A 25,075-nucleotide genomic window follows, 5' to 3' on the forward strand; every position below is an offset into this window, starting at 1 on the left:
AAGGTGAAGCTCAGCTGCCAGAGGGGCAGCCACCTCCCCGGGGCCTGGCTGAAGCCGGATGGAGCAGCACCTCTGAGCAAAGGCCTCTGATTTAAGCAGGATAACATGCTGCTCTTGTTTCTCCTATTTCACTGCTCAGGTGGCTGCTAACTGATGCCCCCAGGCAGGCAAGTGTCTCCTGCCACCCTCATTATCTCCCCCCCCCCCCCCCACTCCAAAAAAAAAGGAAATTCCCTCTGTCAGGCAAGGGTTTAGCTGCATATCTTGTCAACACAAGACCTGCTTCAGTTCCTGAACACTAATGACAATTTTCTTTCAATGTTATTAGCTAAGCCCTGGATGACTCTGCTCAAGCTGTTTCCAGAGTCTAAATAGCCCTTATGCTCATGTTTCGGATGGCATATCCACGCCTGAAGGCCACAGATACATTGCATCCTAATTTCTCAGATCAGAGTTGTGCTAAGAAAAACCTTTTGGAATTCTCCAGATGTTTTGCAGTTGAAAGCTCAGCTATTATTTTTTAATGACAGATTACTGCAAAAACATACACTACGTCTCTCCATAACTATAAAGCAGTCACATTTCATCTTTCTGAGGACAAATCCAGAGGATGCTCTTCTCTTCCCCTGTGACAAAGTTCTCCTTAATGCTCTCTGAGCAGTCTGGGGCACTGAATCTGTTCTCCTAGGTGGAGAACACTTTCTTCTGTGCAGCTGGTCATATTCCTCCTTCCCCTTTCTGTACCTAGACTACTCACCAAATACTTAAGCTAAGCTTGTGCTAAGGAATTAGCTACTTGGATTCTTAAGGGGTCCCGTATATTATTCCAGTGTGCAAAACTGTACTAGGTTTGTCACAAAATAAGAAAAGATTTAGTGTCTTCTCTTTAGTAAACTGTCAATTACGTAGAAGGAGCAGCTAAAGAGGAAACAGAAAAAGAACAAGTGTGATGGTAAGACCCCATAAATCTGCTGTAAGGGTTATATAATCTTGATTTGTTGTTTAGTTTATCATATTATCTCTTTTAACTTGCATCTCTCAGGCAATAGGACATTTATTAAATTAGCTGATATTTTTTCCAAAGATCAGCAATGATATATTATCATTGTTAATATCCATAGTACGTCTACATCACAGCCCGTATTGAGTAGAGAGCTCTGTGCTAGATTGCTTTTGGTACCCCGTTAGCCCTGATAGGGCTTGCTCCAATATCTGCATGCCATGTTGCAGCTTACAATATAACTATACTTGAACAATTTAAAATTTCAGAGATCCCTGTACAAGCATAAGGTTAGAAATATACTATCAGTTAAACAAAAGATGAATTTTAGGAGCAAAGCTCTGCAGCCAGAGGAGAAATCACTGCAATTTGGTACCTGCAAAATACAGGACCTTGGGTATGACCAGCTAGGATCTAGGAGATAGTCATCCTGTAGGGAGGTTTTTGAGCCCCGAAGATGAAACATCACTGTTGAGATGCTTTCAGAGCGTGCAGCAGCTCAGTGCTGCAGAAGAACATGCCTCTTCTGCAGCAGCTGTGCTGGAGAGGTCTCGTCTCTTCCAGGTCTGCCAGCTAAAGTGCTCCTACCAGCACTCCCTAACCCTCCTTGGACTGAATGGGCCCCAAAGATTAAACAATGTCAAAAATGTCTCTGCAAGCTTGGCTTATCTGTGCCAAAAGGGATACCTGAAAGCAAGTGTGAGCAGCTCAGCTAACAGCTCTGAAGGTGGATAACTGTGCTTTTACTCTTTGCTGGAGACTTGGGCTAGAGCAGGACTCAGGTACCATGCATGGTCTGGCTGCTTTTCTGTAGGAACAATCAGTGCATTATGGGGCTGATTCATGCTGGTAATGGAGAGAGAGGTGAGTGAAAATGACTTTCTTCTAGGAGAAATGCCCTTAAGCTTCAGCTTGACATTCCTCTATCAGAGCTGACTCCTGTTCAGGGTTCTGCTGAGGCTTACCGATGGAGTGCTCTGCTTGCTCCTGACATTTGCTTATAGGCCATTTAGTGAAAGAGATTTGGGGTCTTCAATGAAAGTACTAGTTCATGCGAGTTGTCTGTTCCTTGTAATTAATGAACTGATTTAATGAAGGAAAGCAGCGATTCTGCACAGGACAATTTCTATCATTTATATATATATTGTCAGCAGGCCGCGTTGCCAAGGCAGTGTGAGTAAACGGAGTTCTTGTTCTTTCTGTGCTATTTTCTGAGAAGGACCGCGTTGGAAGTGCTCTGGGAATAACAGGATGCGATCAGGGCAGAATAACAAAGAGGGCTCGGCAGTGCGTCTTGCAGGCATGAGGACTTGCTGCTTAGAGCTCGAGAAAGTCTCCTCTCCAGGAGTGCAAGCTCATTAATGACTGAAAACGCATGCTGGCAGGCAGGCAGCTTTTAAGGCTGTTTTTTTAAGGTGCAACTGCTTCCAGAGATGAGAATAAGTCCCAGCTGGGTGTAGCTAGCTGCTTGCTGAATCCTGCTGAAGGCAGCGCTGTCTGTGGACCGTACAGCCCTGTGCATGCGTGCACAGATGTTAACTCTCAACACAGTCTGAACTCTGCTGACATGTGCCCTTGTGTAGCAATTTCAGCTATGACCTGCAACAGGATCAGAGGGCTCTGCTCGCTCACCTGGCAGCACCTTGCACCTGTTTTGCATAGGTGCAAATGGCTACTCTAGGCAGGGGGAGAAGTGGGGCCGCAGTAAGTGAGCCTGTACTGTAATAATGCACAAGATGCTGGGCTTTATTAGCAGACAACAAATGTTGGGCTGTGCTCCCAAAATATAAGTGTCAATGCTGCAAAAAGTATAGGGCTTCTGTGGCCCTTGTCCTGCAGAGGGAATAAAGTGCCAGGCATCTTTGCCCAGAAGGTGGTGGTCCCCTAAAAAGGGAACAGTAACTAAAATGGTGTGACCTCTGAAGACTCTGAATGATGAAGAATCAGGGAGTTGGGTTTCTTCTGAGCAAAAAAGGGGACATGCTGGTGTGACCTTATAGATTTCTCAACTGTTAGATGTTTGGCTGAAAGATGGTTGTGGGGCAGGATTCACGATCAGGAGAACTGAAAGTGATGAAATGTGTGGAGGCAATTGAGAGAGGAAAGCAGCATGTAGGGTGAGTTAGCAGGGAGGGCAACCGAGGAAGTAAATGAATGGCTGTTGTGGGAGCACTGCAGAAAACGCCACAGAACATGATCTGTTTAGTTGCGTTGGGTCAGAGGGAATTCTTCTGTTTCAGACGCACCTCTACTGGGGTTTGAGTGACCTGCTTTTCTGTAGTGAATCTCACAGGGTGGTGATAAAAGACCAAGAAGGAATTGAGAAATGCCTGGTATCTGTACAGCAGTGAAAGGGGAGACAATATATGAGCTGGCCGTGCTGTCACAGGACAAAAGCACAACTCTCTCTCACATTTTTTCTTTTTCTGGATGAAAAGCTCTTCTGCTTGTTTACCTCTATGTCCCGCTGCAACTTGTGCTGAAGAGCTGCCTAGTGTGAACCTGCGTGGTAGGAGAGCAGCACCTTTTTCTATGCGACTGTGGAAGAAGTGGGGGCTGGAGGCGATGGGAGCACAGCTTTCACATTTCACTCAAGCTGCTGGGACAGAGACATGCACCATGCAAGTTGGAGTAGTTAGGTGTTTGTTAATCCCTTGGCAGACTTGATGTATTTCCCTTGTGTGTCACAGAGGAATTCCCTTCCCGCTGGCTCTGATCAACTGGCCTGTGAGGTTGTGGGTGGTCAGTCTGCTACTGGGAACGGTGCCTCGCACAGGTTATGGTGCTCTGTAACACCTTTCCGCATTACCAGGGCAGCATGCTTTGCAGGGATGTTAATAATGTTGTGGAGCCCATGCTGGGTGCCAGTGAGCGTGCGCTGGGCCCTGTGCCCGCAGCAGCCCTGGAGGTGGTGGTCTCCTGCCAGTGCATGCCCTAGCAGCAGCTTTCTGCCCCAAGTGGTAGCACGGTACGTGTCTGATAGAGGAATCTGGTACTGTGCAGTGCTTTACCAGCTTACAGCTGGCATCCTGAACCTGAAGGGGGAATTCAGGAGAGCAGGTTGTAATTACGTGTAGCGGGATTAGGCCAGGAGGTAGTCAGGCAAAAAGGGGGTTAGAAGCCCAGCTGCCATTTTACACACTTTTTAATTAAAAATGCTTTGCTCCTTTGCTTGTGTGCCTTGGAGGTACCCACGTTCTCCAGGCATGTGACTTCCCACTGGCAAAGTTATTTCGGTACCTATGTTTCTGTACTCACAATTTCTTAAATCCTAGTTGCACAAATAAGCTTAATCTTCCCCCTTCCTGCCCCAAGCTCCTTCAGTGGGTCACTTTGCTCATGCTCTTGGACTCTGTGCTGTGCAATTTGTATTCATAAGCTAGATGGTCTGCTGCCTAAGGTGCCTACAGGGCTGGATTTGGTGAGCTTTTTTATAGCTGCAGCTTTGGCAAAACACGGCAATGTGGAATCACATCATCACTGTCCTGCCCTTGTCCCCACTTCTCCCCCAGTGTTCAAGACACTGGGCCAGTGGCTACAGCACTTGTCCAGGATGCCCCCAGTTTGTATAGCTGTTTTTGACTGCTGGCTCTTGAGTTGTTGTGAGTGGCAGTGACTGGAGGCGATGCTTGGGCAGGTCCACAGTCATCAAAGAGACTTGCTTCTGTGAATTTTCACAGCCTCTGACCATGTGCCCCATCTCCACAAAGCTGTTGCCTGAATCCCATCCGTGTGGTTGCCTGGCTGGCTCCAGGGTCTCCTCTCTGTGCTGCCACCCTTGATGCCTCCTCAGGGAAAAGAGTCCCATGTAGCTCTGGGGGCACTAGGCACGGGCAGCAGGGCCAGCCGTCTTGTTGCCTGTGTCCGGGGCACCCATCGGGGCAGCCCTGCCCTGTGGGGGGCAGAGCCTGTGGTTGCTCAGTTGCTGCTGCAGCAGCTCTGCAGGTAACCAGTGGCCCATGTCGGGCACTGAGGAAACCCATTTCCACCAGGTTGGTCATCTCTTCCTTCACTTCAGCTGGACCAGCTGCTCGGGGAAGGAGGATCTCCTGTGCTGCCAACCTTTCGCTTGCAGTGAAAACCTCTCAATATCAGAGATGGAGCCCTTCTCCCTTTGGGCTCCTCTCTCAAACGCCTGTTGTGCATCCACTGGTGCCTATATATGCAGCCTGCTTCCTCACTGCCCCCTTTTTTTTGGTTTTAACTAACCCTGAGCCCCTGTGCTCCTGGAACACCACAGCTAAACCAAAGCCCCTGCCCGCCCTCTGCCAAGCAGGTCAGGAGGGATCTGTCACTGTGAAGGTGCAAAAGCCCTTTAATCCCCCCAGCAGATCAGGGCCGTGGTCCCAGGAGAGCCGCGGGGCCTGGGCAGATGGGCGCCCGGCAGGCGCGCGAGGCGTTAGGACCCTGCAGCTTGGGCTCTGCTTCCCTGCTCTGCAGGACTGAGCCGAGGCGAGAGCTAACGCAAACAGCTGTGCCTGCGAGCCCAGCCAGCTCGCCGAGCGAGGGGGAGAATCCTCTCACCACGCCGCCGCCGCCGCCTCTCCCCTCCTTCCTGCGCTCGCTCCCGCTCTCGCCTCCCCTGGAAACCTCCGCTGCCAGCTGAGCCGGCGTTCCCAGGCGCCGCTGGGGCTCTCGGGATGAGGCGGATCAGGGCTAATGCCATCGCCATCCTCACCGTCGCCTGGATCCTGGGCACTTTCTATTACTTATGGCAGGACAACAAGCCCCATTCAGCAGCATCCAGCAGATCCCCCAGCAGCAGCAGCAGCACCAGGAACGGGCAGAGACCAGCCGGGCGGCTGGAGATCCACCGGGAAGACAGGACCATCCCCCTCATTGTGAGTGAGACATGACCGCAGAGCATGTTTCGTTTTAATTCCTCCGCGATTGTTGTTTCGGGGACCAGGGCTCGCTTGCTGTTGCTGCTGTCAGTGTCGCCGCAGGGAGAGATGCTTATGGGAACATTAATCCTAGTTTGTCAGGAGATCGGGGTTGGGGGGTGATGAATGAATGGGGTGAAGGGGGAGAGAAGGAAACAGAGAGGAGGAGTTAGATTTGCATTTAGATTTCTTTGTATTTATTTCAGCATTTTTGCTTGTAACCATGGCAGCGGTTACAGTTGGGGAGCAGGATCGGCAGCTCTCAAGGGAATAGAGTAATGTTGTGTGTAAAGTACTTGCAAGTTGTCTCAACTGGCTTGCCCAGGCTTTGCTTCTGTGGTTGAGAGCAGGCTGCCCTTCTTGGCTGAGTAAAAGGGTGGATGAAACAGCTGGAAGGTTTTGGTTTGTGTAAGAAGTACGTGTGTGTGTATATATATAAATAAAAATAAAATAATGCACGATTTCTTTTCCTGGCAACACACGAAAGAGCTGCATCCTCTAGCAACCCACTACTCCTGCTTGCTGGGCTCTGTGAATCGGGGCTCGGTGGGGGGAGATGGAAGCAGCCGTTGCTGCAGGGGGACCGTGTGCCTAGTTACTGGCCTCTGCATCTTCTCCCTTTGCTTTGCTCCCAAATAGGCAGCCAGGGCTGAGCTCCCGAGTTTTGGCTGTCTGAAGCTGGAGAGGGCAGTCTGCAAGTCAGGCTGAGGCTTGGGTTTGGGCAGGGTGGGAGGTGGGGGCCTCAGGAGCTCTCCACTGACCTGAGCAGTGTTAGCAGTACTCCGTGCGTGTTGTCTGTTTGCACTGTTTCAAATTTGCTTTCAAAGCCCTGCACTCCCTGGGTTACCCGTGGGCTTCATATGGTGTTATCAAGCTCCTGACTTAAGGAGGATGGCAGGAACCTTTCTGCTCGGTCCATGGGGGACATTTGTCCTCCTTCAGCCTGCAAGGTAATTGGAACAATAAAGCTCCCCCAACTCTAGGCAATAGCTTCATTAAAAAATAAACCAGCCCCTGGGGTTAAAGTGACCCAGCAAGGCCATTCCCAGGAGTGACCCAGCTCAAGCAGTCGGGGAATTGCACTGCATGTCACTGTTTGTGTTTGGCTGCAAATCCATTTATCAGCTGGCTGCACACAGATGGAAGTGAACAAAAGCAGCAGCCTGGTCAGAGTTGGAGCAGGGGCCAGGCGCCGGGGCTCCCCGCTTCCCTCCTGGATTGGTGCTGTGAATTTTAGCCTGAGTCTCCATTTTCTTTGCCTTTAAAGTAGGGGTGGGGAAGGGGATTTAGGAAGAACCCAGGAAGGTTTGGAAAATGCTGTTAGAGCAGCCCGAGCCCTTGGGCAGTGCGGTGGAAATCCTTCTGCTCAGGGCATCACTTGCAGCTGCAGAGTCCGAGGCTCTTGGGGAGAGCAAGGACGTTACTTGCCACTGGTTATGGCCTCTGGGCTGGTGACAGTTGGGACTGCTCTGCTGTGAGACCCTCCCCAGAGCAGGATTGTGGAAATGACTGCAGTGCCTCCCAGGCAGGGAGCTCTGTACAAGCACTGGTGCTCGCGCAGGCCCTCCCGGGCACGCTGGGAGAAGTTCTCGGCCGGCCAGGCGAAGTTGAGGAAAGCGAGGGTTTGGAGCACTGCAGTCTGTTGGTTTCGACCTTACCATGGGGAAAGCTGCCACTGAGCCCCTGATTTCTTGTGTGCTTGAAAGTGCTGCTCTGGCTGTTTTATTTCTCCATTCCCCTGCTTATCCTTTCTGATTTTTTTTTTTATAGCATTTACTTTGTTCCCTCTCAGAGGGGTTGTGAGGTTTCATGAATCCATGTCTGCTAAGCACCTTAAAATCCTCAGGATGAGGATGCTGTGGAAGTGCCGAGTGTTGTTATATTGATGCTGTCTTGGGGGGGGGGGCAGCATGCACTCGCAGCTAGCCACAAAGCCTGTCATTATAAGCTAGAGTGCTGTATAGCTGTTGTGCTAAATCTGGTCCTACTCACTCAATGCTGTAAAACATCCCGGTTTTGGCCCACGCCCTAAATCCGTTAGCAGAGAAAAATAATCATCCTTTGCCTCCCCTGCCCCCTCTGTAGTGGAGGCCCCACGGTCTGCCAGACCCCGCTCCGGGTGGGTCCCGGGCCCCCGTGGCAGGCGGTGGCTGATGGCTGGGGTGAAGGTGGTTCCTCTGATGCCCTGATGCAGCACGGCGCTGTGCACAGTGCGAATACCGTACCCTGACCCACGGTGATCTCTGCCTGAAGACTGGAAACAGCAGGGGCTTGCAGCGGCCAGGCTTCCCCCTGCGCATGTGGGGCACAGTTTCCCAAGGGGCTGGTGGGCTGCTGTGAGAGGCGAGCTGGTAACGTGCCAGACTCCTGCTGCTGTAACCATCGGCAGCGACTTTGCTATCCACCGGGGAGGGAGCATGGCGGACTTCGCTGTGATGGGACACGAATGACCAGCCGTCCTGTCTGTGGCTGTCTGCCTGCGTGGGAGCAGAGGACTGACTGCGGAGCGAGCGTGGGGCGGAAAAGTGTGTGGGGAGCTGGGGAGGCAGCGGAGGCGCTGGGGACGGCACTCCCTGAGCCCCCTGGAGCGAGGCTGGCGGCTAGCCTGGGGCTGGGGCAGTTGCTGTCGGGGGCTGCATCGCTGGCACCCGCTGGCTACCTCCGTCTGCAGGGCCTGTGGGTGCCTGGGCACAGCGCGGGTCCGTGGAGTTGTCAGCAGTGGCTTTTGCGATGCGTGGCAGTCCTCGGCATCCGTCCTCGCTCCCGCTCCTGGATGCTTGTCGTGTAGGCTGGGATACTGCCTGCCTCCCTCTCCCCGTCCAGGGTAGAAATGTGCCATTTCAACTGCCCTGCTGGAGAAATGATTAACCTAGAGGAATGGCTGTCCTTTCACCACACACAGCCTTCAACCCCGATTTATTTAATTGAGAAGTTTAATTACTTGACTTAATGACTAATGGCAGTATTGTGTAAGAGTTGGTGTGTATATGCTCTGAATGCTCTCGAGTCCCTTGGCCTTCCGCAGAGCCTCTAAGGCAAGCTGCACTTTCTGCTCTAGCCTTTGGTTTCCTCTGCTCTGCGTGACTGATGATCTTGGAGTTTAGGTTTGGACTCATCTGCAAATAAGGGTAACTCATGTGACTTATTCTCTGGAAAAATATCTCTGCATTTTTTAAAAAAATTGGCTGCTTTTCTGTCTGGGGAAAAAAAAAAATCTTGTCTTTTGGGTGAGTGAGTCAGAGTTCTGCCCTTGCATCTAGGCTGTAACATTTCAAGTCCTGTGCAAATTAAGGTGAATTGCACAGTTTTTAAAAATTGAAATGCCTTTTAGGCTTGAATTGAGTTGTGGTTTTCTTAATCTCTCTTGATGTGAAGAATAAAAATCACTTCAGTTTAAAAACGATAGTTGATTGAAAGTCTTTTGATATCAAACCAGTTTATTGACCTCATTTATCTGCAGAGGTTTAAAGTTAAAATCTGGTTGTCTGACTCTTAGTCTGCAAGGGAAATGTTTGTGAATGTTTAAAGATGGGGGGAGGAAGGTGTCAGTGGCTTCAGAGATCAGTGTTCCAGAAATAGCCCATGTGACTCTTTGGATCCCTGTTTTATATCCAGAAATGTTCAAATCTGGCCTCTTCATGACTGACCTTCCCAGTGAATCCTATCAAATCAGGATTTCTTTCTCTCTCTCTCTCCCCCTCTCTCCCAGAAATGAAGTTAACATACTGCTCAGTTCAGCTATGGCAAGCACTAGCAAAGCTACTTGCCTGCAGCCCTTCTCGGCTGGAGGGCGGTGGTGCCACCTCCCTGCCTGTCTGCAGAAGAGGAGTTGATGCCTGTGCTCTGGCAATAACATCCTTTGCCTCTTTATGACATATTTTGATCTGTATGGCAAGTGTCTCCCCAAACACATCCTATGGGCCCTTAAAATAAAAATACAGAAACCTGACGAACTGCAGGACTGAACCACGGGTGATCTGAGCCTGTGGGCACTTCCTGCTTGATCCTCCAAGGAAGGCAGAAATGCAAGCAAATATCACAGTTCTAGGAAAGGAGTTTTTTCTCTTAAGCACTACAGCTTCATATAAATTAGGAGCAGTCCTTGGACTTCTGGCAGTTTGGTCATGTGCCTTCCCTTAGAGCCCCGTTGGGCACTTCTGAAGGATGGGCTTCTTCCCTGCACTCTTTTCTCCCTCCCTGGCACAAGTTGCCTTCTGCTCCTGGGAAGCTTCCCTGAGGCAGAACATCTAAAATGCATATTTGGAGGGGTTTTGGCATCATTTCCATACAATGTACAAATGGTTAATTTGCTGCTTGTCTGCTTTAGCACAGAGCTGATGGATAGAGCCCAGGACTCTGTCGTTCCCCCCTCAAAAGATTGCAGAGTGGGAAATGTGCCCAGTATATTTATGTCCCATTGAAGACATTAAGGCCAACACTGTTGTACAGTGAAAGCTTGTTAGTCAGAAGGGTGGCTGGTATGTAGTCTTGAAAGAGGAGTTTTGCTGTTGGCTGGCAGTGTTTGTGGTGAAGATGCAGGTATTTGCTCCCATTTTCCAGTCAAAAGCTGCATGTAGGGCTGCCTGAGGGCTTCTCCAGGTTGCCGACATTTTTAGGGTGGTACGAAAGCAATATTAATGGGAGAGGGAGATGGAAGAGATTGTTAGATGAATGCTCTGAATCTTGTTAGGCTGGTGCCTGACTGCTGTTCAGAGCAGGTATCTTGCCTGTTACTGTTGTCTGACCAACTTTAGAGACCTGTGCAGCATCTCTGTGATCCCACTAGAGACTATCTGGCAGCTGAAAGATCCTATATTGTAATACTGACTCACATTTCCTGGTTTCAGCTTTTGCTGCTGCTTGCTATCTCTGCGTTCAGCCCCTTGAACACCAAGGAGATAAGATCAAGGCATCTTTTTCCCTTGTACCAAAGGATTTCTAAATGCTCTGCAAATGTTACTGAACTGAGCATCACCCGCCTCTTGTGAGACAGCTAGTAGGAGGCTCTTCAGGGACATGCTGGGAAAGGGAGATTCCTCTAGGTGTAGGTAAGTTGAGGAGGAAAGATCTTAATTGTTTAGGTTTTTTGTTTGTTTTCTTCCTCCTTTTTGTTTAGTCAGAAGACTAGCAGTGGCTGGGTTTTACTTGCTTCTCTGAGTAGCCTGGCTGGATTTTACTTGCTTCTCTGAGTAGCCAAGCTAGCAACCTTAGCCATGCCTGTATTTGCCGCCATACAAGAGCATGTTGACACATGCTCTTCAGACCACAGTAGATTAAACTAATTTTGCCAAACACTGTACTTGCTCTAGGACACTTTCAGGGGGAAAAATGTGTGTACATTTGTTTTCCTGCTGCACCTGTAACCCTTGGGCTTGTTACACTTTGGATGCAGGTGCCCATGAATTGCACAAAGCAGGTGCCAGCTGACATTCATCGTTCATCTGTCCCATCGAACAGTTTAATTCCCAGCTCTTCATCACTTTTGCCCTGTCTGCAGCTTTCAGAGGATGGTATTTCACTCAACCGGGACAAGCTGCAGCCTTTATGGATCAACAGGTGATCTCATTTTTCGGAGACATCTATCCCCCAGGGCTCCCTCAGGATGTGCGCTGCCTGGAGGCAGCTCTTCTCAGCCTCAGGGATACAACTCTGGGAATGGAGGTGGACCCTGAATAAATGAAACAGAACAACTAGAGAAAGAGCACAGGTTCCCTGCATTTGACATCTTGTCAGACTCATGAAGTGCAGGTTTTAGTTCATGTCCTGCTGCCCTTTGCAGAGAGGGCCTAATATTTAATGAGATGCCACAGCTCACTTCAGCAGCCTCTAGCAGTGGGGAGAAGCCCCTGTTTCCTTCAGTCTGACTCTTAGCAGGTAGCTTACCAGTTCCCTGTGGTTTCCACAGAGTAGAGCACAAGGTCCCTTTGGCCAAGTGTGAAAGTGATTTAATTTGGGGGGCTGGACTACTGGCTCTGATCAAGTTCTTAAACACAGATTTCATGCAACAGTACTAGGCAAGCCAAGAGGAGGTGGTTTAAAGTTAAAGTAAGCAACACTGTCCTTACAGTGCAGAGCAGACTAACATCAGGTAGTAGGGAAAATCTGCTGGTCCACTTGCATTGCTTAAGCTTACAATATTACTAAAAATAATTATTAATTAGTAGATTATTTTTCATTAATTTTATTGGGCCCGAAGTCTCAACTTCTGGTAAGATGTACTATGAGTTGAAGGGAAACATGGTGGGAAGTTAAAAATGATTGTGCTTGGCAGGACTAATACAGAAACAACTCTTTATATGTGTATTTATATATAAAAGATATACATATATATGTGTGTGTATATAAAATATAAAAATACATATTTATATATATTTTTATTCTTTGCCTTTTTACCCTTGGGTTTTGCAGCACTGGCCTGTGTGGTTGGTAGAGCTCTGATCTTTGCTGTACCTTGCTTTCTGCAAGTCAGTGGGGCTACCTGAGTGCTCCTGCGGCCCTGTTTTTTAGACTCATTAGCCTCACTTTGGCAATGCTGTGGCTGTTTAGTCTGCCTGCCTCTTGCCAGCATCCTCAGGGCAGTAGGTCTTATGAGCTCTTGCTTGTGCTCACTCATTGAAGAATTTGCAGGGACAGCAAATATTGAGTGGACCTGGTTTGAGGCGTATGATGTGCGCAGAGCTGAGCCCTTTAAATCTTGGTGTCCTAGTTAAGAGGGATTTAGTCCTTTCTGTCATAGCCCATCTTATTTTTCCCTTTTCTTTCCTTTTAGTTAGAGGATTATAATTGTCGCATTGAGCTTAAAGGAGGTTTGAGTGCTCTATATATTTCTTCTGCTTTCCCCAATGTCTCCTAAGAGACATCATAAAGAAGGGGCAGGAATGGAAAAATAGGTATTAGCATCACTGCAAGCTCTGAAGAAGGGTGAGAAAATTCTCCCTCACCTTTCTTGTCTCCAAATTCTTCTTACAGGATCTGCACGGGCTGTTCTGTGACCTGCTGGGCTGTGGCAGCTCCCTGCCATGCTTGTGCTAATTCATACCCTGCTTGCGTGATGTACAGGAGGGGGGACACACGGCAGTCGGTCGGGGCAGGATCCTGCCAGTGCTGGCGGGCAGTGCTGTGCAGAGCAGCTGCAGGAGAGGGGGGTGCTCAAAGGCAGCTGTGTGTATGAAGGCATCCCCCTCCCCTTCTTCTGTGCCTGCTGTAAGTTAGAAGTCCTCTAAGGTGGTATTCTGGTTCCCCAGGACATGAGTGCACAAAAGAAACTTTGATGCTGTCTGTGGGTTACAAGTTCAGAAAACATAACACACAGATCTACCCAGCTGCTTAAGTTGTACTTCAGCAGAATTTAAAAGTGTAGCATCTAAACTTAGTGTGAAACACTGATTTTTGGGGTGTGCAAAATGACCATTTGAACTCCTTGATTTATATAGCAGTGAAACTGAGGAATTAGGAAATAATGCCACAGCACACAGCATTAATTAGATGTCCAGGAATATGCTAAATTATGACAGATTCATTAAGATCAATTAAATTTTGAGGATCCACATTACATCATCAATTTTCTGGTCTAGCTTTCTGTAAATGCTTTTATAATTCCACTAGAAATGTCTCCCACTGCTATATTTGACTTGCCAGCTTTGTGTGAAGTTTTAAGTGTGGTCTTACTAGTCTGTGCAGCAAGGACGGCCATGAAGCATGTTGCCAGAAGGTCATTTTGAAGCTTAAAAAGGAATTCATATCTTTTCAGTCTTCAGTAGGGAAATTGAATCTCGGTGGAAAGCATTTTTTATCTAGATCAGAATTTGCTTTAAGTTATCAGTAGTCCAGTATTTTTCTTCCCAAGGTAAATTCCCATATTGTTGTCAATGGGAACATGTGATGTGGGTAAATCTAGACTCATTTTGGTCATCACATATCAGTTGGTAGCTGGCCCTTAGGGATGCCAGTTGTTGGTTAACCTGCAGTGGACTTGGTCCCCCTACAATCCGTACAAAGTAGGTATGGGGGTGACACAAGCCAGTTACCTGAGACTGCTTGGCAAGGGTTGGGTGAAGTGCATCAAGATTTCAGCTGCCAAAGGCAAGACATGGAGAGAAGCCCTCTACTATGGGAAACCAGCAGGCTCCTGAGCCTGCCAGCCTCTTCCCTGTGACTGTGCCTCCCTGTATGCCCAGGGGAAGTTTGCAGCCTGGCTCACAGCTGGGCATGCGTCCTGGTAGCAGATTCTGCCTGTCTGCAGGTTGTCTGTTCTGGGACCAAAGACCTCGTGTATGTCAGGAGAATGAAGCAGGAAAACTTGCTGAATGATAAATTGTTAGGGGCTGCTGCAAACCTGCCTGGAGTTACTAGTCACCTTGCCATCTTTTTCTAAGCGATTTGCACCATCAAAGTTAGGCAGCCTAAGATCTCTTGTGTCTTGCTCTAAGACAGACCTCCTGTACAGCCTGCATTGCTGGGTACCTCATGGTAGTCTGTAGCTCCCTCTTCAAAGGGGCATTTTGGTATCTGGGCTGGGGGCTCTTCTGCACAAGGTTAAATGTGAATATAAAAGACAGCATCTGTCCCAGGCAGTTTAAAATCTCCATAGATGAGTCAGACATAGGGTTAGAGAAAGAAAGCATTCTTCCCCCTATATCCCTGATATAGAGCAGAGATTAAATCCTTGCTGAAAGGAGGGAAAAAAAGTATGTTTGTTATTCAGATCTGCTAACCTCTGGTAATTAACTCTGATTAAAATACCAATAAAGTCAAGACAGCCTGGATATTAACTGTGTACTAATGTGAATTCAAAGAACTCAATACTGAATTCAAGCTGCTGCCCAGAGATCATGAAAATCCAGTCTGCCCTATCAACATTGCTATTTTAACTGGCCTTACTTCATTCTTGTTAGGATTTTGCATTTTGTCTTGGTAATTGCTTTGGACCCGTGCCACCCCTTCCCCCACCCCAATAATTTCTATGTGGTTGGTTATAAGCTGGCTACCTAAAACCTAATTTGGCATTTAGAATCACCTAAAAGTGCTGAGACAGCTTGGGGGAATAAATTCTGCTAGTGGCTGTGTATAGGGAGCTCAGGAATTTTCTATCCCTTCAGTTGTACCTAGTGTCGGCTCAGGTTTTGGTGTGTGCTTCCGCTGCTGATCATTTTGTGGAAGAAGTGTTTAAGAACAAGCTGCTTCAGGCTGTCTGTGGGACAGGATAGGAAAGCTTATAAATGATCCCTTTATGTGAAAATGTTAATCGGTCAACCAGTTACCGCTTAACAGCCCTACATTTCATTAAATTAGACTGCCCTCTGCACTGAATGGAAATGAATCCCAGGGCATTTCCTGAGCTCACACGTGAATTCTGTGAGCTGGGAATTGGATTTCAATCTCTTCTACCTTAGCCCTAACACTGAATGGTCCTCAAATGCTTGTTAGCTGGTTATGGTCATGACTAGCATGTCTGTGTGGCTCCATAGGGATAGTGCTTCTTTGGTCTTAACTCTAGTCACTGTGGGCTAAATTCTTTCTTGACTTTATCAGGGTAAAGTAAAGTTTCTCATGTTATGTTGTTTTTAATGTAAAGTGACATCCATAACCAATGCCTGGGTTCTAGTTCTGTGCTCAGACCAATAGCCTGTGTGATTTGTTCTTGTTGGGGGAAAAATACATTGAAGACAGCCTAAAGATCACGCTCTGTAGAAAAAATGAATGTTTCCATCTGAGCATGCAGTCCTGGCCTTTGCAGTGCATACTTGTTTGCTGTCTTGCTACCAAGTTCTCTAACCAGATAGATAACAGCAATGTAAATGCCTGCATGCTTGAACACCTACATTCCTGTCTGGTGACAGATGACACAAGTTATAAAGGGTAATACCATCTGATTGGGCTTATGGCCTTTTCTCCACAAGTTATTAATGGTTAAATGCAAGCACACAGATGAACATTTACTTTGGTAGAAGTAGAATTTTACAAGGATGAACTCAGCTATTCATACGCGTTGTCATTCAAAATAAGAGTCTGAATGTAGTACATCCAAATCCAGGTATTGCACCTCCCATTTTTGTGCCAAGAAGTAGTAACTAATTTAGTCTATAGCAATAGGGACAAAATCTGCTGGATGATCCAAAGGTACAAATGGATGAATGGGCATTTACCCCCACTGTATTCGTACCTTTGTTGCTAATAAATCTGTAATGTAAGTAGGGTAAACTCGCCTATAAAGCATGAAGGCCTTGAGTTGCAGTCTCTACCTGAGTACAGTTTATAACCTGTACCTGTGCTGCAAGACAGTCTAGAGACACCCTCTCTCTTGCTCTGACAGGTGAGGAGGAATGTGCCTTATTCTTTTCTTGGGCAGCAGCAATATGCCACCTCAAGAGGGCTCCCGACAGCCACAGGTAACTCTAAGCCTCTAGAGGAACCTGTCCTGTTTGCCATATACTTGTTCTTTCTTCTTGAATGTTTCCTTGTATCTTTATGGGATTAGAACAGAGTTCATGCTTCAGAATGGCTCTTCATTGTAAGCAGAAATGTGTTATTTTGAGTTACTTGAGAAAAAATGGTCATAAGACTGGAAACGCTGATGAGCCAAATGAAGCTTCTTTCTTTTTGAAGCTGCTCATTAGCTAAATAACTTTGGTCCTGGAAAAGGTGAGTGGAAAATCCTCTACTGTTGTTCGGGGTGTACAGGCACTCCAGAAGGCTGGGGTTCCAGAAGGACTATTTGCAATTCCTCTGCTGCTTTGATACCTCCAGCATTCCCAAAGTACATGGCAAAAAAGAGCTGTGGGGGAATGTCTTGGATGTCATTTAGAGGATAGTTCAGCTATTTGTCCTCTGGACATGCACTGAATCTGACAGAGAGAAAAGCATTTATATGATGCTTTAGTAAGTTCTCATTATTGACCTAAAGACTCATCACTGTGTATTTCTCAAACTGATAGTTGAAAAAAATTTCACAGCTTTTAATTAAACCGATTTGGTGCATTTCTGAGAATGTGCAGGTGAAAAGCAATATGCCCCTTGGTTAGCTGGGCTGGCTGACATAAACTTGGAGGGATTTCCGTGGTGCTCACCATGACTGAGAAGCATGAAGCGTAGGGTGCAAAGACATTTTTCTTTACTATATGCTTATGATGTAGGGCTCATCTGGAAATATTAAAATACATTTAAAACATTTGAGTGATTGCTGAAACATAGAGTCTTAATAGTGCCTTCCTTAATTTGTCAGTACAGTGATTTGAGTTTGTTAGGAAAGAAGAGGTGTTTTTTCGTACTTCCTCTTTACACACGTGTCGTTGTTTGCCTGAACCACAGAAGGTGGAGGAGTTAAATACTGTATTCTGCAGGCAGTCTCCCTGCAGATGCAGACTGCCTCCTACAATAATGACCTGCTTGGTATCTCTTGGAGCCTCTTGCTTGTCTGGGGAGGTACAGAAGCCATCTGATAGCTCTTTTCCCCCACCATCCCATTAAATAGATTAACAGTATAATACGCAGGATGCACAACAGCCTCAGTGCTGTGGTTTTGGTCTGTATTGTGCCAGGTTGCACGGTCACTGTCTGAAACTTAGATGAAATGATCATCTAAGGATGCTGGCATTAGAGTAGTATTTAACATCACTGTTGCAGCTCCTGCCCAGTGTCAGAATTGCTGTTCTCCACAGTAACACCATTAGGCCATGGTATACACTAAACAAACAACAAATCTGGCTCTAATAAGAAAAATTCCAGTGGTAGCATTTCCCTCTCCTGAACAGGAAGAGTTCTGCCCAATGTTTTCTTTACAGGGGAAACAGTCCAGAGACAATGACATTGAGATGCTTCAGTTGTTACTTTTATTAATAAAAAAATTTTTTTGGCATCGACACATCTGTCTGGAGCACTTGACGCTTCAGAAATGTGAGAAGTGTTAGAACATCATTTTTACAGATCAAGAATCTGAGGCAGAGAAAGGTTAAAGTCTTGATTTACACTGATTGCTGAGGCTCCGCTGACTTTATCTTTGAAAGTCTTTGATGCCAGGCATTTGACTGACATCTCTTTCCCTCAAGCTTCAGTGCATGTTTGAATAGTCATACTCTTTTGCTCTGACCCAGGAGAGGGGAGGTGGATTAAGGAAAAGCAAGGTGACTATACTCCACTGATGCGCAGTGCCAGTGTGCTTTGCACCTCAAGGATGGCACTTCTGGGTGGCTTTGGGATGCAACACAGTGCTCAAGTCTGTCTGCAAGTGTGGCATCATGAAGAGCTGCAAGGTGAAGGCCCTTGGAACAAGTGGCTCAAGTGGGAAAACAGTTAAGAGCTATTCCAGGTATGGTTCTTGACTCCTGCTTAGCAGAAGAAAGTGTTACTGTGATTTGTGCTTACCTAGCCATACAACTGGATTTTATTCTTGAATCAGACTCCTGGTTAAACTAAAATTCCTCAGATGAGATGCAAGCCATTCGCACAGGGTTTGTAATTAGAGTTCATCATAAACACAGCCATCTTTCTATTTAATATGGCAGGGGATAGAGAGGAATTACATCAGCAGAAATGTGTCTGTTGTTTAGTGCTTATATGAAATGTGGCAATCCTTAGTGTCTCCAGACAGGGATGAGGTTCCATATGATTTGCTGTGCTGACTATTATGTTTTTGATTATTCAATAAATTGCTGACTGAGTTGAGGTGTAGTCCCACAACACTTGCTCTCTGATGATCAGGAGACACTTAAAACTTGCATATTTGTAAACTTTTAGAATTGCAGTGATAAAGTGGGAAAGTCGTGATGTTTAAATTTTTAATAGCACCTCTCTCCTAAACATCTTTGTTTTCCCTCTCACACTGCCACTGGTGGAGGAAAGGATAGAGTGCAAGGTGACTTGCTATGACAAATTCAAAATTAACGGCTCAGTTTAGAGTGTAAATAGGTCTTGCACCCTCCTCACCCCTCTGTTCCCCTGCATCTTCTTCAGTTCAGCTGCCCAAACGGGTACCACATTGACAGCAACCTAAGAAGAGAGAGTTTAGAAAGTCTATTTGCTCTGCAGAACTCAAAAATTGGAGATTAAAATTGCTTATTAGGTTTCGCAGACAGACAGACCCATCTTGCAGTACCAAAGACTAATTGCTTGCACTCAGATTCTGAAGGGTCTGTCTTTACAGATGATAATATAAAAATGTCTCGCTGGATCTAACAGGCATAAATATGAATTTAAATGCTTGCCAATGGAGTGCAGCAGGGTTCTCCTCTGAAGCTAGTGGGAACAGTTAGACCACTAGAGAGTGGCTTTTTTACCAATCATTTCCATCTGGATTCTCAGTGAAAATTTCTTTCAGCTTCTTTGACTCCTTCCTTCCTCTCCAGATAGATATCAAGTTGTAAGCCAACACTTAAGGAGAATTAAGACAGCAAGTTAACACATGCAGGCTCTCATGGAAACAAGTTTTAAGTCCTTTTTTAACTTGGCAAAGACTTCGGTCTCACCCCAGGAGCCTCGGGGAGCAATGCTAGTGTGGAAGGCAGAGGCAGAAAGGGAAGCCTGCACAGATGGCTTACAGGAGAAAAGACAAGATGTGCTCTGAGGAGATCAGCTTTGTGGGAGTTGGGTGTACCTGTAAGGTATGGGGCCAAATCCCACTAGGACTCTCACTGTAGGTAAAAGCTGTGATTATCAGCTCTATCTGGCCTCTAACACACAACCTAGGTAATCTGTGATGTTATCAGAGAAGATTACTGTCCAAGAGTTTAATTAAGACCTGCTCTTCAGTGAGTGCTGCATTGCAGATTCCCTCTGCGCACTTTCACGTTTCTTTGAGGGTTAAGGGGTTAAGAAGTTTTCCTCTTCCATTCTGCTCTTTGCTCTCTTGTTGTGAGTTAGGATGAAAGTGCCTCTGCTGCCAAGTATGATTTGATAGAAGGTCTTGCCTGGAAAATTTATTTACTTGTGTGAGGTTTTTCAAGTTTAGTTGGAATTTAAAGAGCTGAAGAAGTATCTTGGGATCAAGTATTCTCCAAGAGTGTAGAACAGGCATATCTATCCTTGTTTGCAATTGTGCAGGGCCTATAATCTGCATATCAGAAGAGAGACTACTTTGAAGTTTTTAAGATGCTGGAAGAAATGCTGCCCTGTGTGCTGTGTGCATTCTCTGTCCAGGAAAAGCCTTGGAATAATTTCTGTGCAGAGTTTTCTAAATGTCTAGCTTTTTTTAATCATGGGGACAAGAGTTATGGGCCAGTAATTTAAAATAGATAAGAATTTACTGACAATCCGTAGCTTATTGGATTTCCTCTATGTGAAATCTCATGTACAGCACTGAGGATTAATTGATTAAACTCTAAGTAGAAAAGTTTATTCTTTAAGATGCAAGTAATGAAAAATTGCCTCACTGGCTCCAAAGAGTATAAAAATAGGAGTTTAAAATGGCCGTTGCCAGGCAGAGAACACTGTTATCTGCTTTTAATTATAGGACAATTTTTTCCTTTAAAAAAACAAAACAAAAACCTGGTGAATCCAAATCTTTTATGTCCTAATGGTGAATGGAAGCAGTTAATTAAAATAAACACCTTAGATCTGACATTTGCAGGGTCTCTAAGATGAAGGGCTTAGGTAGACTTTGAAGTAGGTGTTTTATGGAGCTGTTTTCTGCTTTGCCGTTCTTCCTTTGAGCTGAGATGGAAAAGAGGTGTTAATTACTTCTCCAGTGCTCTGCAAGATGTTACTGTAGCCTTGTGAACATCCTTGATCGCATTCTCCAAAGATCTTGCTGAGGCCCTGCAGCTGGAAGAAGTTCTCGTAGTTTGCTGAGAAGCAAGAATATTTGATTTAAATGCCTGGGGGTGCTTCTTAACTGCTCCTCTTGTTCTGTGAAGATGCTGTTCTTATATTTTGAACTGCAGGTTACTGTGGAGAGCTGTGCCTCCAGATTTTGAGAGTTACCAGTGGGGAATAGCACCTGGGAGGTCAAGAAACAGCAGAAACCAGCCCTCCCAGCTGTCTCGTGGGACATCCACTTCATCTGTGTGCACAGGATGCTCCCATTTCCTTGCCCCTGGGTGCCACCTCCCTTTTGGGCTGTGAAGAGAGACAGGGGCTGGGCCAGTACGGTGTGCTATGGGCAGGAAATGGGGGTTCTGCTAGCTTTTGAGTGGTCTTGGGGGGGCACCTTCCGATAACTGGGTTGAGAAGAGACTGAGGGATGTGAGAGGAGTAAGGGGTTTTCGGAAGCAGGAGAGGCACCAAGAGGAATAAAGTCCAGGTTGATCTCTACCAGGTCGTGGCTGTGATCCCCAAGGAAAAAGTGGCTTTGCTCTGTCACCTCTCACCCTTGTCATCAAATTAATTGTTTGATACAAGCCTACAGATAAATACTACACAGATGAATCTGAAATGAGATCAGATTTAAGTCTCTAAACTATCTGGCGTGCTGCAGTGTGACTGGCTGGCCATTGTGATGATGTCTCCTTAGGGCATGAGAAATGGAGATGGAAAAACTCTCTCATGGTTGAGCTGGGGGGAACAGGAATTGGAACTGCTGGGTTTGATTCCTATTTGGCTGCCAGCTAAGCCTCATAGCTTTTGTAGCTGTTCAGGACCTATTTCACAAACCATGGAGCATGCACAGCTCCTGCTGCTTCTGCCCCCTTGAGCCTGGCCCTGCCACTCTGTCCCTCAGTGGCCAAGCTGGGAGAGGGGGTGCTTGCACTGACCTCCCTCAGCAGAGGGGCTCTACCAGCAGAAGTTTCGGAGCACTTTCAACTCTGTAGATTAAAACTGCAATAAATGAGCACATGCTTGTGATTTATAGTGTAAGAGATGGCTCAGTGAAGCTGTAGTACTGCAACCTGTGAGACTTTTGGAAGTTTCGGGGTTCCCAAGATTACAAGCCTGCTTGAGATAGGTAGCTCTTTTTCCTCGACACCTGTCATCACATTTGAGACTTTACATGGTTTTATATGAACTATGTAACACTGGTTAATGCAGAGATAAAAATTACTGTTACGTTGCCTTCTCCAAAATGCATGGTCTGTGTCAGTTGCTTCTCTCTAAGCAGCCATTTTTGGAGTAATCTATCATGCAGTACCGTTATGCTTTTGCTGAAGTTTGCTTTTCTGCAAAGGGAAACATGATTTCTTCCCTAATCTATAATTAAAGGTCAGTGGGCTTTTGAAAGGTAGCTATTTGAAAGGTTTCTACTTTTATTTAACAAAACTACCTATTCTATTCTGCATGGCTGATGGATTTCAACCCCAGGCCTTTAGCATCGCAATGCAAACCTCCACTGCTTGCATTTAAAGACTATTTATTTGTAGGAACTGGAGAGTTATCCCCTGTGAACCAGGCGTACAGAAGTGGATAGTGTGTGGTTCTAGCAAATAAAAAAAGGATATGTGTGCAAAAGTTGCTCTATTTTATGATGAATATACATTATAAAGATTTGACCCTGTGAGACAATTTTCTATTGTTTCTTAGCTACTAGTTTCTAATGAAGAATGTGTTGCTAGGCTGTTCTTCTGTTCTGCTTAGCTGGGGAGTTGTTTGCTGAAGGTTCAGCTTTTCAGAATTACCTCAATGTCCCAAGTGTTTGGCTCTTTAAAAATCTTCTTGCAAAAGGACACCTTTCTTCCTGCTGTTGAAAGGGTTCTCCCTTGGGTGCCCTTAAGTCTGAATCTGGTCACAGTTAGTTAGCTACTTAGGCGGGGTGAATTTCTGGGCTTGTTTCATCTTAGTTGCAGTGATCCCTTGGAGCAGCCCATGAAGCACATGTTGAAAACCAAGGTGTTAGCCACTATGTATGATACAGCAGTTCTGGATGGCATCCTTACTGTTTTTAGGCATCTGCAGATCAATACCAGACCCTTAAAGCACGCACTAGCAGTGAAGGAAAAGTTGACTTCACATGGTTTGTTCCCATTTTTGCAGGCCCCCTTTGGCTGAACTGTTTAGGGGAAAAGTTGGAAGTGGATGTAGTAGCTCAAAATGGCTTTGATTGTCTTTGCTATGAAGAAAAGTTAATCGCAAGAACCCAATGTGGAGGCTGAGGAACGGTAGCTTGGTCCTCATCAGAGAGGGTCAGTAATGACACTGTGCATGTGCCAAAAATGGCTCCAGTGGATGAAGTGGGCAGAGCCCCGTGATTGCATCAGGGGCCAAGGCAGGAGCTGACTGTCTCCTCGCAGCACCCCTCTTCCCGGTACACAGACCCCGCAGTGTCTGTAGCACACTGAGTATTAATTTCCTTCTCGCCTAACTGGGAAGTGGCTCTGTTTGCACTGGATTCTCGAGACCCTAGCTTTAAAAAAACAAAAGCAACAAAACAAACTAAAAATTACTATGGTGTTGCTATGGTAACAAACATCTGAGAAAGCAGATGGATCTCTGTATCAATTGCAGACTTGGGCTTTATAGCCTATGCCCTGGTCTTTGCACAAGAAACGAGAGACAGAAATGAAGCTGTAAAGGAAAATAGTAGTGGGTTTATGATAGTTACTGCTACCTCTGCTTGAGGCAGGCTAGGAGAGGTTGCCGGCTGTCGGTGAATGTCTGCCATTGCCTGATCGCTACCGTCCCTGGCACTGAGAGATGAGGGGCCAGGTGCTACCTTGCAGCACTGAGCAAAAGCTGAGGCTGAGCAGGAGGAGGTGATTACGGGATGGGTGTTGGAATAGCCCGCATTTCAAGCTTTAGAGTACTTTGATCTCTGTTAGGACTTGTCATGTGTTTTGGGGGGCTTTGACTAGTTGGAGAAGGCTTAAATCCAATTTGCACGTGGTGCATCTCTTGCAGTTTCCAGCACATTCAATGGTAGGCCTGGGACGAGGCCCAGGAAGACAGGCGAAGGGAGCTTGGCTTTTTACTCTTGGTGTTCTGTTGCATGTTGTCTGGTTCTGCCTCTCACTTTGTTTTCATTCTAGTTGTCTTTTTTCACTCTGTCATGGGCATGTCATTGTTCCTCTAAAATTAATGAAGTAGGAGAGGAGCTCCTAAGAGCAGAGCGCTTTGAGTTTCTTGCTGAGATACAGCTAGATCTTCCAAAATGCTCATAATGCATAGGGTATCGTGGTAATTCAGATAGTCCTCTCCTGCTCTAGAAGTGTCTCCAGGGAAGTGTGACAGGACTGGGCAATAGAGGAGGAGAGAGAGGGAGAATCTTCCACCAGGACAATTATGGCGTTGGACGGTAGCCCCACAATAATTGCAGAGGCTGATGTTTAGGAGAGAAGGAAACCCATAGTGAGAGGACATGGCTTTGAAGAAGAGGAAGGAATAGACTAGTGGTTGCCAGAGTTGGTGCCCCATCCAAACGCTGCCTAGAAAAAGAGGTCCTGTTTCCCTGCACCCCTGCCTTGGGGGATGATCCTAAAAGGAGTGTAGCACAGTGCACATGTGGGAAAGGAAGCTGCCTGTTTTAATGTAAAGATCTCTCTGGCTTGCTCCTGCTCTGGCTCCCCTCAGGGACCAAGTAGCAGGCTGATCCTTCCTGACTGCCATATCTGGCCACCAATTAATTGAAGCTACTAAGTGAGATATCACTGGGGACTTGATATGGATGCTTTTGGCATGCTGCTTTTTTCTGTTCTACTTTGCATATGACTGAGAAGAGGCACGGGAAGAAATAACTGAACTCCAGGAAATTCAGTCTCATGGATCAGGGCACATGCTGGCATGTAATTATGTGTGGTCATGTCACTTAATGCTTACAGCAGATGTGCATGGTAAAGTTAGCCTTGCACTGACACCTATAATTCAGGATTGTCCTTACTGCTAGGTATCCAACTCTACAACCTAAATACATCTTCTAATATTGATTTGGAGGGAGACACTTATATGAAGTAAATTATATATTGACAGACAGTGAAGTTCCCTTCATCTAAGGAAGTAAAAGTCCTGAAGAATGTGTTCCTGTAGAAGTTCAGGACATCTCTCATCACTGCCTTCAGACACTCAGGATAACTCGTGTTGCTTAAGCCTCTGTTAATTAGGGGTAAAGATTGAAAAATGCATTTCAGCAACTGGCTGAATTCTGAGCAGTGTGTGTTATTCAATGGGCATGAGAGTTGCTCTGCACACTCTGGTTCATACCCTGTGCCTCCAGAGATCTCAGTGGCGGCTGCTTTTGTGATAATCAAATATAAAACTCCGCATGCCACTTTGAACTATTAAATCCATTTTATTCAGTAGGAGATGCCGCTGTGCTGCAGAGTTTTGCTCTTCATTG

General features: G+C 46.3%; 1 protein-coding gene across 3 annotated transcripts in view; it reads left to right on the plus strand.

Moving 5' to 3' along the window:
* Window positions 1–5,401: 5,401 nt before the first annotated feature.
* The window catches only part of GALNT16 (polypeptide N-acetylgalactosaminyltransferase 16), a 72,436-nt gene continuing 52,762 nt past the window's right edge, over window positions 5,402–25,075 (plus strand). For 2 of the 3 annotated variants that reach the window (XM_064512508.1, XM_026095767.2), the window contains exon 1: window positions 5,403–5,841. In XM_064512508.1, the coding sequence (XP_064368578.1) occupies window positions 5,641–5,841 (201 nt within the window). In that variant the 5' untranslated portion in view covers window positions 5,403–5,640. Of the gene's footprint in view, window positions 5,842–25,075 lie in introns of all 3 variants that reach the window. The other variant, XM_064512509.1, reaches the window with a different exon arrangement.

Source organism: Dromaius novaehollandiae, chromosome 5 (genome assembly GCF_036370855.1).
Source record: "Dromaius novaehollandiae isolate bDroNov1 chromosome 5, bDroNov1.hap1, whole genome shotgun sequence".
Classification (NCBI taxonomy): Eukaryota; Metazoa; Chordata; class Aves; order Casuariiformes; family Dromaiidae; genus Dromaius; species Dromaius novaehollandiae.